Source organism: Oncorhynchus keta, chromosome 26, assembly GCF_023373465.1.
Source record: "Oncorhynchus keta strain PuntledgeMale-10-30-2019 chromosome 26, Oket_V2, whole genome shotgun sequence".
NCBI classification, from domain to species: domain Eukaryota; kingdom Metazoa; phylum Chordata; class Actinopteri; order Salmoniformes; family Salmonidae; genus Oncorhynchus; species Oncorhynchus keta.
In genome coordinates this window covers 7,539,573-7,555,258 of record NC_068446.1, presented here as the reverse complement: position 1 = coordinate 7,555,258, position 15,686 = coordinate 7,539,573, and the positions used below count along the sequence as shown (strand labels likewise).

Here is a 15,686-nt window from a genome sequence, read left to right as displayed (position 1 = left end):
TCTCTCTGGATCTGTTTGTTGTCCCTCTCTCTCTGGATCTGTTTGTTGTCTCTCTCTCTCTCTGGATCTGTTTGTTATCCCTCTCTCTGGATCTGTTTGTTGTCCCTCTCTCTCTGGATCTGTTTGTTGTCTCTCTCTCTGTCTGGATCTGTTTGTTATCCCTCTCTCTGGATCTGTTTGTTGTCCCTCCCTCTCTGGATCAGTTTGTTGTCTCTCTCTCTCTGGATCTGTTTGTTGTCCCTCCCTCTCTGGATCTGTTTGTTGTCCCTCTCTGTCTGGATCTGTTTGTTGTCTCTCTCTCTGGATCTGTTTGTTGTCTCTCTCTCTCTGGATCTGTTTGTTGTCCCTCCCTCTCTGGATCTGTTTGTTGTCCCTCTCTCTCTGGATCTGTTTGTTGTCCCTCTCTCTCTGGATCTGTTTGTTGTCCCTCTCTGTCTGGATCTGTTTGTTGTCCCTCCCTCTCTGGATCTGTTTGTTGTCCCTCTCTGTCTGGATCTGTTTGTTGTCCCTCTCTGTCTGGATCTGTTTGTTGTCTCTCTCTCTCTCTGGATCTGTTTGTTGTCCCTCCCTCTCTGGATCTGTTTGTTGTCCCTCTCTTTCTGGATCTGTTTGTTGTCCCTCTCTTTCTGGATCTGTTTGTTGTCCCTCTCTGTCTGGATCTGTTTGTTGTCCCTCTCTGTCTGGATCTGTTTGTTGTCCCTCTCTTTCTGGATCTGTTTGTTGTCCCTCTCTGTCTGGATCTGTTTGTTGTCCCTCTCTGTCTGGATCTGTTTGTTGTCCCTCTCTGTCTGGATCTGTTTGTTGTCCCTCTCTGTCTGGATCTGTTTGTTGTCCCTCTCTGTCTGGATCTGTTTGTTGTCCCTCTCTTTCTGGATCTGTTTGTTGTCCCTCTCTCTCTGGATATGTTTGTTGTCCCTCTCTCTCTGGATCTGTTTGTTGTCCCTCTCTCTCTGGATCTGTTTGTTGTCTCTCTCTCTCTGGATCTGTTTGTTGTCTCTCTCTCTCTGGATCTGTTTGTTGTCTCTCTCTCTCTGGATCTGTTTGTTGTCTCTCTCTCTCTGGATCTGTTTGTTGTCTCTCTCTCTCTGGATCTGTTTGTTGTCTCTCTCTCTCTGGATCTGTTTGTTGTCCCTCTCTCTCTGGATCTGTTTGTTGTCTCTCTCTCTCTGGATCTGTTTGTTGTCCCTCCCTCTCTGGATCAGTTTGTTGTCCCTCCCTCTCTGGATCAGTTTGTTATCCCTCTCTTTCTGGATCTGTTTGTTGTCCCTCTCTCTCTGGATCTGTTTGTTGTCCCTCTCTCTCTGGATCTGTTTGTTGTCCCTCTCTCTCTGGATCTGTTTGTTGTCCCTCTCTGTCTGGATCTGTTTGTTGTCCCTCCCTCTCTGGATCAGTTTGTTATCCCTCTCTTTCTGGATCTGTTTGTTGTGCCTCTCTTTCTGGAACTGTTTCTTGTCCCTCTATCTCAGGGCATGCTTGCTCTCTCTCACTTACACAGCTCGCATGTTGATCTCTGCCTTGCACAGAAGCCTCTCTTTCTGCATGACCCTTTAAGATATCACGAGCATCAATTATTTATGCCTAACAAAAGTAAGACATATGCTGTCATATGCTGTACAAATTTAACTGAAAGCTTGAACATCTACTCACTTTTCTTTTTTTTTATCACTAACCTTCATCAGACATGCTCCCTCAGCCCTGTCAGCCTCCAGATTCTTTACCTCATTCTTGTCTGCTGTGTTCTGGCATGTAATTGTTATTAAACCCATATTTACAATAACTCAAGGCTTAATAGGTGATTATTCAGTTTAAGTTTTAATTTGTTTGTTTGAACTGGTCAAATCTTTATTTCTCACCAGATTGGCCTTCGGCAGAGCTGCTGGCACTGCCTCTCTTGAATAATTTCCGTATATCCATCTAACGTTAGTCGTTAGCTAGCCTACAGTTGAGAAATTCAGGATAACACGGTGACATTGTGATCAACACTATGTCACCTTTTCTATACATTCCCTACCTATAATTGTAATGGCCTACTGAATGAAAGCAATTGAGTATGAAAAGATATGTGCATGATGTTATGTCATCTGTCTCATTTATAGCCTGGCACAGATGGTAAAACTACATTAAATACAATGTTAACTAGATATCATCGCCACATAAGCTATGTCGAATTTAAAAGACACCGTTAACGTTACCGTTAGCTAACTCTGTTACACTGTAACTTACGGGCAGCCTCACAGTAAAACGTTAACATATTGGTTAACAAAGCTTTGATTATGACCAAAGTCTATAGTAGTGAATAATCTCTCTCTCTGTCTGTTCTAACTCACCACACATCGTAGCCTATCTGCGTGACTCCGTTCTGTCAGAGCCTTTTCCTGTCCGTTTACTGTTTGCTAACAGTCTCAAGCCGCAGAAGTAGCTAACATGAACCAAAATGTAGCTACAAGTAGACCTAACAGTCACTAGCACTTATAATATAATAATATATGCCATTTAGCTGACGCTTTTATCCAAAGCGACTTACAGTCATGTGTGCATACATTCTACGTATGGGTGGTCCCGGGAATCGAACCCACTACCCTGGCGTTACAAGCGCCATGCTCTACCAACTGAGTGTAGCAGCAGCCTCCCCCACGTCTTAGTGCCCGCCCGGTAAGAAGTTTAAGATGCGATGGAACAGTTGACAACAAAAAAAAAGAAATCACAGAGAAAATATATTGACTGATATATTGATTTATTTAGGGGGGGAGGCTAATAAAGGCATAGCGACATCCTTGTCGGATGACAAGAGAATGTTCATGATGTCACTTTGACAACTGTATACAGACATGTCAATAGTTTAAAGCAGCCTTTAGTCTTGAAGTCTTTGGTTGTACACTACCGTACTTACTGTTTAGCACAGGGCATAATGTGAATCCTTAAAGAGATGGGTGGGGCTAAGGCTTAAGAGGGTGTGAATGATTCTGAATGGGTATAGACAAAGAGGAGCTCTCCAGGAGGTGTACCAAAAATATTCAAGGGCTATTTTCTCAAACTTTCAAAGCAGAATCACTTTCCCATTGTTCCTCAACTGTAGTATATGATATATAATTGTACAGTAGAGTCGCTGCTTTAATCCAATGTAAAAAACACAATTTTAAATGTGGCTACTTAAGACTGAATCGAGCTGTCGGTCACAATTGAGCAACATTTCTTTGCCCCAAAGAATTCATTCTGTTCTGGAGGCAAAGGGGTGTCCAACCCAGTACTGGATGTGTTTAAGCATGACCAGTCAAAAGGATTTATAATGACTTTTAGAAAGCATTCACACCACTTGGCTTTTCCCACATTTTGTTGTGTTACAAAGTGGTATTAAAATAGATTGAATTCTACTTTTTTTGTCAACACTCTACACAAAATACTCTGTCAGAGTGGAAGATACATTCTAATGTTTAAACTTTTTTTTCTTTATATATTTGTAATAGATAAGTATTCATCCCCCTGAGTGATAACAGCTGTGAGTCTTTTAGGGTGTCTCTTAAGAGCTTTGTACATTATTTGCTTCTTATTTATTTATTTATTTATTTATTCTTCAAGCTATGTCAAGTTAGTTGTTGATCATTGCTAGACAGCCATTTTCAAATCTTCCCATAGATTTTCAAGACGATTTACGTCAAAACTGTAACAAGGCATCTTGATAAGTAACTCCAGTGTATATTTGGCTTTGCATTTTAGGTTATTGTCCTGCTGAAAGGTGGACTTGTCTACCAGCGTCTTGGAAAGAAGACTGAACCGGGTTTTCCTCTAGGATTTGTTAGTCCTTGCCGATGACAAGCACACCCATAACATGATGCAGCCACAACCATGCTTGAAAATATAAAGAGTGGTATTCAGTGATGTGTTGTGTTGGATTTGCCTGAAACATATTACTTTTTATTCAGGACAAAAAGTACATTTCTTTTCACATTTTGTGCGGTATTACTTTTGTGCCTTATTGCAAACAGGATGCACATTTTGGAATATTTTTATTCTGTACTGGCTTTCTTCTTTTCACTCTGTCATTTAGGTTACTATTGTGGAGTAACTACGTTGTTGATCCATCCTTAGTTTTCTCCAATCACAGCTATTTAACTCTGTAACTGGTTTAAAATCACCATTGGCCTCATGGTGAAATTCCTGAGTGGTTTTGTTCCTCTCTGTCAATTGAGTTAGGAAGGACACCTGTTTCTTTGTATGGAAAGCCTCCCTGGTCTTTGTTGTTGAATCTGTACTTGAAATTCACTGCTCGACCGAGGGACCTTACAGCAAATTGTTTGTGTGGGTTACAGAGATTCAAAAATCATGTTAAATATCCTTATTGCACTTGGGAAGCACATTTTTACTCCTTTTTTGTTTTTCCTCCCAGCGCCGGTTTTATTTTTCGGCTTTTCATTTTTTTTATTGGCCAATAGCCAGCTATTACCGGCTAACGGAAACCCTGGTGCGTGCGTGTGCATGTGTGTACTGTGGCCAGTGGGTGATTATTGGTATGCATCCAACGTAAGCAGTCAAGCTTGGGTAAGAATTCCTTCATGAGAAGCTGTGTGTTTGATAATTCTCTTACCATCTGTCGAGATGCACGCTCTGCAGTGTGAGCTGTCCTCTTTATGGAACGGTCAGACCCTCCTCCCTTTGACCTCTAACCTCTACTTGTCAGAGTGGTCAGGGGTCAATGCTTCTGGTCCAGGTAGACAGCATCATGGGATGTCTGAGAGGCCCAGTGGCAGCTGTATGGATGGACCTCTCTGGCCTCTCTCTGAGAGAGCGCGAGAGAGAGAGAATGAAAAAGATGGAGTGAACAAAGCACCAACAGAAAAGGCTAAAGCCTAAAGCTGCCTATATCTAGGATAATTATCCAGGCTCTGTGTGAGGAGAGAGATGATGTATTTCCTAGAGGTTGACTGATTACGATTTTTCAACGCCGATAACGATTATTGGAGGACCAAAAAAAGCCGATAACGATGAATAAACAATGAACACTTTTATTTTAACTTAATATAATACATAAATCAAATCAATTTAGTCTCAAATAAATAATGAAACATGTTCAATTTGGTTTAAATAATGCAAAATCACAGTGTCGGAGAAGAAAGTAAAAGTGCAATATGTGCCATGTAAAAAGCTAACGTTTAAGTTCCTTGCTCGGAACATGAGAACATATGACAGCTGGTGGTTCCTTTTAACATGAGTCTTCAATATTCCAAGTGAATAAGTTTTAGGTAGCAGTGCAGAAAGCAGAGCTTGTCTGCATGTTCCCCTGTCAGTCCGCTTATCATAAATGATCCCCACCTCACTGAACACTCTCTCGCTTGGGACCGAAGAAGGTGGGGGACAGAGAAACTTCTTTGCCAGTGGAGCGAGTGTTTGAAGTCTGTCCTCATTCTGCTTCAACCACTACAAAGGCAAGCCACTCTTTCTGTCAATGACAGGCTCTGGGAGGTAACGCTCCAACTCAATTTCAAAACTGCTCTTGACTTCAGCCCTGCGCTTTTGGCTTCCAAGGATTCTAGCTCAAAGGCTGTCAACCAGACTGGGTGGCTGATCTACCCAGACTCTTTGCCTCTTTGCACCTGGATCTGGGTCTCCTCTACACTCGTCCCTTCTGCTGTGGCTCTGGGATTTGGTTTCCTTAGTAGGTCAGATCCCTCCTTCAGCCACTCTTTTGCTTTCTCTAGTGCTGTCCCTAAGGTGAAGGTGTAGCTCTTGTGACGTGGACCCAGGACAGTTGCCAGCACCAGGCACTTTGTCTCCTCAGCCTTGGAGAACCGCCTTGTCAGACTGTCCAACATGGTCTTCCATAAAGTTTTTATGCCTTGAGTAGAAGGACCCTCCTGCTGCAGCATCATTCCGCACCGACACACTGGGGATGATGCATTCGGCTGTAGAGTTGGAGTGCCTCATCTCCATTGTCACCTCCTCCGTAGGTGCCAGAGTCTCAATTAGGTTAGAGGCAATGTCCCACTGTGCAGCAGACAAACTGCCGATGTGTCCGTATTCACCTGCATACACATTCAGTGCACGCCTCTGTTCAAACATCCTCTGCAACATGTGTTGTGTTGAGTTCCAGCGAGTTTGAACTGCTTGGATGATGCTGTGTTTGGTATGGCCAAGCTCTTCCTGAATGGCCCTCAGCCTCTGTTTGGCCAGTACAGAGTGGTCCAAGTGAGTTGCAAAACCTCTTCAACATGGCAATAATGTCTAGCACAGCTCTCTGACTGGATAGTCCATCATTGATTACAAGCTGTAGGGTGTGTGCACTGCAGCTGAAGTCTGGAAGCTCTTCCAGTCTCATACCTTTCACCATGTTATGTCACCTTTATTTAACCAGGTAGGCAAGTTGAGAACAAGTTCTCATTTACAATTGTGACCTGGCCAAGATAAAGCAAAGCAGTTTGACACATACAACGACACAGAGTTACACATGGAGTAAAACAAACATACAGTCAATAATACAGCATAAACAAGTCTATATACGATGTGAGCAAATGAGGTGAGATAAGGGAGGTAAAGGCAAAAAAAGGCCATGGTGGCAAAGTAAATACAATATAGCAAGTAAAACACTGGAATGGTAGATTTGCAGTGGAAGAATGTGCAAAGTAGAAATACAAATAATGGGGTGCAAAGGAGCAAAATTAATTAATTAATTAAATACAGTTGGGAAAGAGGTAGTTGTTTGGGCTAAATTATAGGTGGGCTATGTACAAGTGCAGTAATCTGTGAGCTTCTCTGACAGTTGGTGCTTAACCTCTTGCTCCTACCTGACACGCAGGCGTCCCATCTAGACATCTGGAAATGCAAATGCGCTACGCTAAATGCTAATAGTACTAGTTAAAACTCAAACGTTCATTAAAATACACATGCAGGGTATTGAATTAAAGCTACACTCGTTGTGAATCCAGGCAACAAGTCAGATTTTTAAAATGCTTTTCGGCGAAAGCATGAGAAGCTATTATCTGATAGCATGTAACACCCCAAAAGACCCGTAGGGGACGTAAACAAAATAATTAGCATAGTCGTCGCTACACAAACCGCACAAATAAAATATAAAACATTCATTACCTTTGACCATCTTCTTTGTTGGCACTCCTAGATGTCCCATAATCACTATTGGGTCTTTTTTTCGATTAAATCGGTCCATATATAGCCTAGGTATCGATCTATGAAGACTGTGTGATAAACGGAAAAAAATAGCGTCTTATAACGTAACGTCATTTTTTAAAATTAAAAAAGTCGACGATAAACTTTCACAAAACACTTCGAAATACTTTTGTAATGCAACTTTAGGTATTAGTACACGTTAATAAGCGATCAAATTGATCACGAGGCGAAGTATATTCTTTAGCTGTCCGTCTGGAAATAATGTCCGGGTAAATCTCAACCAAAATATCCGGTCGGAGACCGGAAGAAATGGGCTGCCTTGCGTCTGTTTGACCAAGAAACAAATAGTAGGCAAATGACAAGACTCTAGACAACGTGTGGAAGCTGTAGGTATTGCAACCTCAGCCCCATTAAATGTGGTTCACCTTTATCAATTGGTTCAAGTCGCGCATGGATATATTTTTCCATTTTCAGTGATCAGATTTTCCTGCACTCTTCGATGAAACGCACGTTCTGTTATAGTCACAGCCGTGATTTAACCAGTTTTATAAACGTCTGAGTGTTTTCTATCCACACATACTAATCATATGCATATACTATATTCCTGGCATGAGCAGCAGGGCGCTGAAATGTTGCTCGATTTTTAACAGAATGTTCGAAAAAGTAGGGGGTAGGAGTAACAGGTTAAAGCTAGTGAGGGAGATAAGTGTTTCCAGTTTCAGAGATTTTTGTAGTTCGTTCCAGTCATTGGCAGCAGAGAACTGGAAGGAGAGGCGGCCAAAGAAAGAATTGGTTTTGGGGGTGACTAGAGAGATATACCTGCTGGAGCGTGTGCTACAGGTGGGAGATGCTATGGTGACCAACGAGCTGAGATAAGGGGGGACTTTACCTAGCAGGGTCTTGTAGATGACATGGAGCCAGTGGGTTTGGCGACGAGTATGAAGCGAGGGCCAGTCAATGAGAGCGTACAGGTCGCAATGGTGGGTAGTATATGGGGCTTTGGTGACAAAACGGATTGCACTGTGATAGACTGCATCCAATTTGTTGAGTAGGGTATTGGAGGCTATTTTGTAAATGACATCGCCAAAGTCGAGGATTGGTAGGATGGTCAGTTTTACAAGGGTATGTTTGGCAGCATGAGTGAAGGATGCTTTGTTGCGAAATAGGAAGCCAATTCTAGATTTAATTTTCGATTGGAGATGTTTGATATGGGTCTGGAAGGAGAATTTACACTCTAACCAGACACCTAAGTATTTGTAGTTGTCCACGTATTCTAAGTCAGAGCCGCCCAGAAATCGGCCCTAATTAATCAGCCAATGCCATTTAATCGGTCGAACTCTAGTAGCTCCTAGCTAAGACCTCCCACCTGGTTACAGAGGTAGGCAGGTTGGTATTGTTGATGTATTCACAGTAGTTGGATGATCCCACCAAACTGGATGATTCCTTTCATCAAACATACTTATACCTTCTGGCACCTCACTCAGGAGAGAGAGAGAGATTTGTTTGACCTGAGACTTGGGCTTTACGATGAGTCTCTGTTAAACCTTTCCTTAGTGTATAACGCTTTGAAGTAGACTTTGAGCACACACACTCACACAATCCTATTTTCCTAACCTAACTTAAATCTTAAACTCCTAAACCTAACCCCTTTCCCTAAAATAGTCTCTTTCCTTCTGGGGACTGGCAAAATGTCCCCATTTGTCCGAATTTTCCTCGTTTTACTGTCCTAGTGAGGATTTCTGGTCCCCACAAGGATAATAAAAACAAACAAACACACACACACACACTTCACAAATATCTCTGATGTATGTGTTCAAGGCTGCCATGTCATGTTGGGGTCATGAACCCCAAAAATCTGAGGGGGCACAAAGTGCGTGATGATGGCTGGGGGGTCCATGGGGTGCTAGGTCCCCCGTTTGGAAGTTGGATAATTTAGAATTTTTCAAAAACCTGAAACAGCTTTTTCCTGCAATCTAGAGCCATAATCATTATGTTTAATTCTGTAGTGCCTTCAGGAAGTATGTATACCCCTTGAGTTATTCCAAATGTTGTTGTTTTACAGTCTGATTTTTTTCTCTGTCACCCATCAACACACAATACCCCATAATGACAAAGTGAAAACATGTTTTTAGAAATGTTGGGAAATCTGGATGATTGTAATTACAGAGCAACTTTCATTTCACGCCCCTGCCTGCCTCCCTCCACACAGCTGCTCTCTTACCACAGCTATGTTAATGTGCCAAGGCCTTGTTGTGGATTTGATTTGGTCCTGTTTTTCTCTCCACCTAGACAGGATGTTGTTAAATATGTGTGCATGCGGTGAAGTGTTTCTCTAGTCTCTCTACTACCCCTCTGTTCTCGCCATCCTCCCGTCACACTCTTTGAGTAGCAAAGTGCCCTGCCCACCTAAGGATCTGTCTTTTTCTATTTCCTGAGTTTGAGGGGTGCAAAATCCACTTGTCACTTAAATGTCTCTGGATTGATTGCTTTCATTGTACTCCTGCGACTCTTCAATGCTCTCGCCTGGCTTTTTTCCCCCCGTCAACATTGTGACCACGGAAATGTTTGTAATGACCTATCAAACACAATCCGGTAATGGCTGAAATGGGATCAACGGAATACTTTGTTTTTCCATTGCGTCTCTAAGACCGCTCACGCTTTGCCTGGGATTCAGAGCATCGTCTCGACACTTACATCACAAGAAAGAGAAGGAAGATTTGTGACATTGAAAAAAAGTTATCTTTTGATACTGTTGAAATATTTACAAATTTGAATCGCTGAAATGAAAGAAACTTCCAAAAAAGAACACTCGGATTGTAGTGATATCATGTCTGATCTCGCAAATAATGTAAAGTATGTATAGATAGGTGTAATCAGGCAAGTTCTCACCCCGTGGGGTCAAAATGATCACAAGAACGGTGAGCAAAAATCCCAGAACCACACAGGGGGACCTAGTGAATGACCTGCAGAGAGCTGGGACCAAAGTAACAAAGCCTACCATCAGTAACAAACTACGCCGCCAGGGACTCAAATCCTGCAGTGCCAGACGTGTCCCCCTGCTTAAGCCAGTACATGTCCAGGCCCGTCTGAAGTTTGCTAGAGAGCATTTGGATGATCCAGAAGAAGATTGGGAGAATGTCATATGGTCAGATGAAACCAAAATGTAACTTTTTGGTAAAACTCAACTCGTTGTGTTTGGAGGACAAAGAATGCTGAGTTGCATCCAAAGAACACCATACCTACTGTGAAGCATGGGGGTGGAAACATCATGCTTTGGGGCTGTTTTTCTGAAAAGGGACCAGGACGACTTGGCACGCACCCCACTAACTAGCTAGCCATTTCACATCGGGTACACCAGCCTAATCTCGGGAGTTGATAGGCTTGAAGTCATAAACATCTGCTGGCAAACGCACAAAAGTGCTGTTTGAATGAATGCTTACGAGCCTGCTGCTGCCTACCACCACTCAGTTAGACTGCTCTATCAAATCATAGACTTAGCTATAACACGATAACACACAGAAATACAAGCCTTAGGTCATTAATATGGCCGAATCCGGAAACTATCATCTTGAAAACAAGACGTTTATTCTTTCAGTGAAATACGGAACCATTCCATATTTTATCTAACGGGTGGCATCCATTAGTCTAAATATTCCTGTTACATTGCACAACCTTCAATGTTATGTCATAATTACGTAAAATTCTGGCAAACTAGGCGGCCCAAACTGTTGCACTGACTCTGCGTGCAATGAACGCAAGAGAAGTGACACAATTTCAACTGGTTAATATTGCCTGCTAACCTGGATTTCTTTTAGCTAAATATGCAGGTTAAAAAATATATACTTCTGTGTATTGATTTTAAGAAAGGCATTGATGTTTATGGTTTGGTACACATTGGAGCAATGATACGCACTGCATCGATTTGCAACGCAGGACACGCTAGATAAACTAGTCATATCATCAACCATGTGTAGTTAACTAGTGATTATGATTGATTGATTGTTTTTTATAAGATAAGTTTAATGCTAGCTTGCAAATTACCTTGGCTTACTGCATTCGCGTAACAGGCAGTCTCCTCGTGGAGTGCAATGTAATCAGGTGGTTAGAGCGTTAGACTAGTTAACTGTAAGGTTGCAAGATTGAATCCCCCGAGCTGACAAGGTAAAAATCTGTCGTTCTGCCCCTGAACGATGCAGTTAGTTAACCCACCGTTCCTAGGCCGTCATTGAAAATAAGAATGTGTTCTTAACTGACTTGCCTAGTTAAATAAAGATTAAATTTTAAAAATATATATATATATTTTTTTTGCCCAAATCGATGTCCAAAATGATTTCCGATTGTTATAAAAACTTGAAATCGACCCTAATTAACCGGACATTCCGATTAATCGGTTGACCTCTAGTTCGAACCACCGTCTCCTCTTTCATCACCTCTCTTCTCCTCTCCTCTTCAAACGTGAAACTATCTTCTCTCCCCTTCTCCTCTCTCCTCTTCTGTCCTCTTCTGTCCTCTCTTCTCCTCTTCTCTCCACTCCTATGCAGGCTCCCTGCTGTAGACCACCTGCTGTGAGATACAAACATTAAGCAGAGCTGACTGATGGCACTGTCAGTTTGCTGTGTGTGTGTGTGTATATACCTGTTTTGTATGCTTGTGTACTGAACATTAGCATTGCAGCAGTACTAGGCTAGCAGCTATAGTAGTAGTGCAAAGACGTCATTGAGCTTAGCAGGTGTTTTTATGTTGGGATTCTTACTGCGAACAGTTAATGGATTATTATACTCATAAAACTAGAGATCAACAGTAACGGACACACACACACTGGCACACTGTCCTCACGGACGGACAGACGGACAGATGGACAGACACACACACACACACTGTCCTTTCTTTCTCTCTCTCTCTCTCTCTCTCTCTCTCTCTCTCACACACACACACACACACACACACACACACACACACACACACACACACACACACACACACACACACACACACACACACACACACACACACACACACACACACACACACACACACTCACCCTCCTCAGTCAGTCACCTCACACAAATCCAATGTAGTGTTCAGTTCTGATCAGTGGTCATTGAGTACTGTACAGGCTTCCAGCTGTGATGATTGGGTCTTTAGAGAGAGAGGGAGAGAGATGAAAAGCTGCTCAGACTGAGTGGAGCCGTTACTGAGAGTGGGGACAGAGAGAGAGGAGGGACAAAAACACAGAGACTCTGGGGACAGCTGGAATGTGTGTGTGTGTGTGTGTGTGTGTGTGTGTGTGTGTGTGTGTGTGTGTGTGTGTGTGTGTGTGTGTGTGTGTGTGTGTGTGTGTGTGTGTGTGTGTGTGTGTGTGTGTGTGTGTGTGTGTGTGTGTGTGTGTGTGTGGAGCTGCTACACTGTTCCTTTAACTAGGTCTACTGTAACCCCTAATGTGCTTGATGTGGAGAGTCTTAATAAAGCGACTTTTTCGTTGATCTGCGGACACTGGAAGAGTGAATGGCGTGTTGATAGAACACATTATGGGAATAAGTGTTCAACTGGAAATCTCCCAGTTCAATTGCATGTACTGCCTCGGTGTGTGTGTGTGTGTGTGTGTGTGTGTGTGTGTGTGTGTGTGTGTGTGTTGTTGCGTTTTTAAGTTTGTGGCTCTTCTCTAAGTGTGTGTGTCTCCTTTCTCCCCAGCTGTCGGACCAGCAATAGGAAGAGCCTGATTGTGACATCCAGCACCTCTCCTACACTACCCAGACCACACTCACCACTACATGGACACCCAGGTAAGACACACACACACACACACACACACACACACACACACACACACACACACACACACACACACACACACACACACACACACACACACACACACACACAACACACCAACCCTCATCAAATATGGAGCTTTTATATGGAGCAGTTCATTATAACATAAACAAACAGCATGCTGTTTCTCTCTGGGGGTTTTCAGCAGAAAAGTCTGCATGTGGTCCACCAGAAATACAGCATCACATCAGTGTTTTCCGTAAGTACATAGAGTAGCTAGCCAAATAGCAAAAGTAGCCAGCCAGGGAGTTCCAGGAAATAAATTGCAGAACAAGCTCTATTTTAGTGGCCTCTGGCACATTCTGATGACTTGATTCCATCCAAAATACACAACTAAATGATTGAAAACGTTAAAGGGATACTTCAGGACTTTTATCTGCTTCCATAGAGTCAGATTAACTCGTGGATACCATTTTTATGTCCATTGTGAAGGAAGTTAGGGGTAGTTTTGTCAATGCTAACTGGCGTTAGTGCAATGACGGAAGTCTATGGGTATCTGCTAGCAAGAGCACTCCAAGAAAACATTCACAAGTTACAAACTCTTAAAATACCGTTTTATTATACTGTAATATTGCTCTAAAAGTTGAATTTTAGGTTTTCTCCGAATCAGCTCTTACTTCCGAAAACAATCCCACAACACGTCCCACAGTGAGGAAATAAAAATCCATGTTCACTCTTCATTGTCTTGTGGGTAAAAAATATGATAAACTCGTGGGTTAGTAGCATGGAGCTAGCTAGCAATTGCATTAGTATTCATCAAGATGGCCAAGCTTTGTGTGGTAGCAGGGTGTACTGTAGCAGCCCTTGCTATGCAAATGTGAGTATGTCTCTATGGCTATGCAAATTAAACACTTTGTAAAAAAGTGTAAAAAATGTATTCCACTTTGTAAAAAGCAAAAAAAACACGTGTAATTGATTCAATTACATTTTTATACTATGAAGATTGTAATTGTGTCAATATGTTCTGAATATTTGTATAAAAATCATCACAGCTGTTTTCCAAACTAAAATGGGATTTAGAACTTGGTGCGCACCAGTTTACCATTGTCCAGTAGGCTACAGATGTCTCACCGTGTGAGTCATCAAAATTAAGATCTTACGTTCGGGCCTTTCCGGCAGTCTTAGTGGTCTTTATGCGGGGAGCATGAATTGTACAATTGTAATCTAACAAAAAAAAATTTAAAGTTGTAATTAGTTTATATACATCACCAACTATATAAATATCTGATAGGGTCCATTACCTGCTACCTTACCTCCCAGACAGGTCAAATTAGTTGTGGTATTGAGTAGAAAGATGACTTTACAATAAAAATGAATGAAAATGTATGAATTCAGTGTATTGTTAGTTGTTTTGGATATTGTCTAGGTCTAGGCCTATATGAGCAGGACTATTTACTAAGTAAGATTACCTTTTTTAAACATTAAACCTGTCTTCTCTTGAGATTAAAGTCATATTTAAAGTTTTACTGATATGAATTGCCACAAAAAATATTTTTTTCAAATTATGAATTATATTGGCTCAGCTGCTGTGGACACATAGGGTAAGGAAGCCAATGTGTCCTTCTGTAATTTAAACCTTTAACAGTTTGGCATGTCAATCAATCCCTGTGAGTGGGATTGTCAGGGGATGGGGCAGGATGTGTGTAAATCATAGAGTTAGGGTTTCAGACCTGCCAATCAATCACTGTGGGTGGGACTTTTTGGGAAGGTTGTAGATTAGTAATCTAGTCAGAATAAATATTCTAGTCTTCTCTTTGACCCCCCCCCCCCTCCCCGCCAGATTGTGCACCCCCACTTTTATACAATGTCAGGCACCCATGAATAGACCTACAGCTATGATTGAAGAATGAGGCAGGTGTTAAATAGGGGCTGTGCTACACAGAAAACAGTCGACTACTCCATTGTTGACACTTCCATCAAATCATACACACACACCAACCTAGAAATGTAAAACCCCCCCAGTCACACCCTGACCTAAAACACCCTAGAGAACCCTGAGGGCTCTCTATGGTCAAGGCGTGACAGTAGTCCAGGTGCTGCAAAACTAGAGCATGTAGGACCTGCCTTGTTGATAGTGTTGTTAAGAAGGTAGAGCAGTGCTTTATTATGGACAGACTTCTCCCCATCTTAGCTAATGTATCAACATGTTTTGACCATGGCAGTGGTCACCACAACTTGCTAGATTTCCACATTATTTCTTACAGTATTTACGTGAGGTTTAGGGTTTAGTGAATGATTTGTCTCACATACAATGCTTTTAGTTTGAAATATTTAGGACTAACCTATTCCTTGCCACCCATTCTGAAATGAACTGCAGGTCTTAAGTTAAGTGTTGCAGGGATTTCACTCGCTGTAGTAGCTGACGTGTATAATATTGAGTCATCCACGCTGGCTTTACTCAATGCCAGTGGCATGTCGTTAGTCAAATTGAAAACAGTCTTAACACATACGCTTTTCCATCAGCAGACTGTGATCGATAATGTCAAAAGCCTAATGTCAAAAGCTGCACTTGAAGTCTAACGTTTGGTTCCGTTCACCTAAAAAAAATCAGGTTGTTCGTGATCAACCGATCACTAGGTAAGGTAAACTCAACCGCAACATTCAAACGAGGCTACCAAGAAAAGTAATGGGACTCTAGCGACTGTGTTGACTTCAAAATCGGGGGTGTGAACTACGTTTCTATTCAAACATTGATCGACATGGTAATAGCTCTATAGTATTGGAGAAAAGTTTAAACA

The 15,686-nt window shown here is 42.1% G+C and overlaps 1 protein-coding gene across 1 annotated transcript in view; it reads left to right on the top strand.

Moving 5' to 3' along the window:
* LOC118358630 (microtubule-associated serine/threonine-protein kinase 2) overlaps positions 1–15,686 on the top strand; it is a 168,284-nt gene that overhangs the window by 72,806 nt on the left and 79,792 nt on the right. Inside the window, 1 exon segment of the mRNA XM_052480137.1 lies at positions 12,808–12,899. Within this exon segment, the coding sequence (XP_052336097.1) occupies positions 12,808–12,899 (92 nt within the window).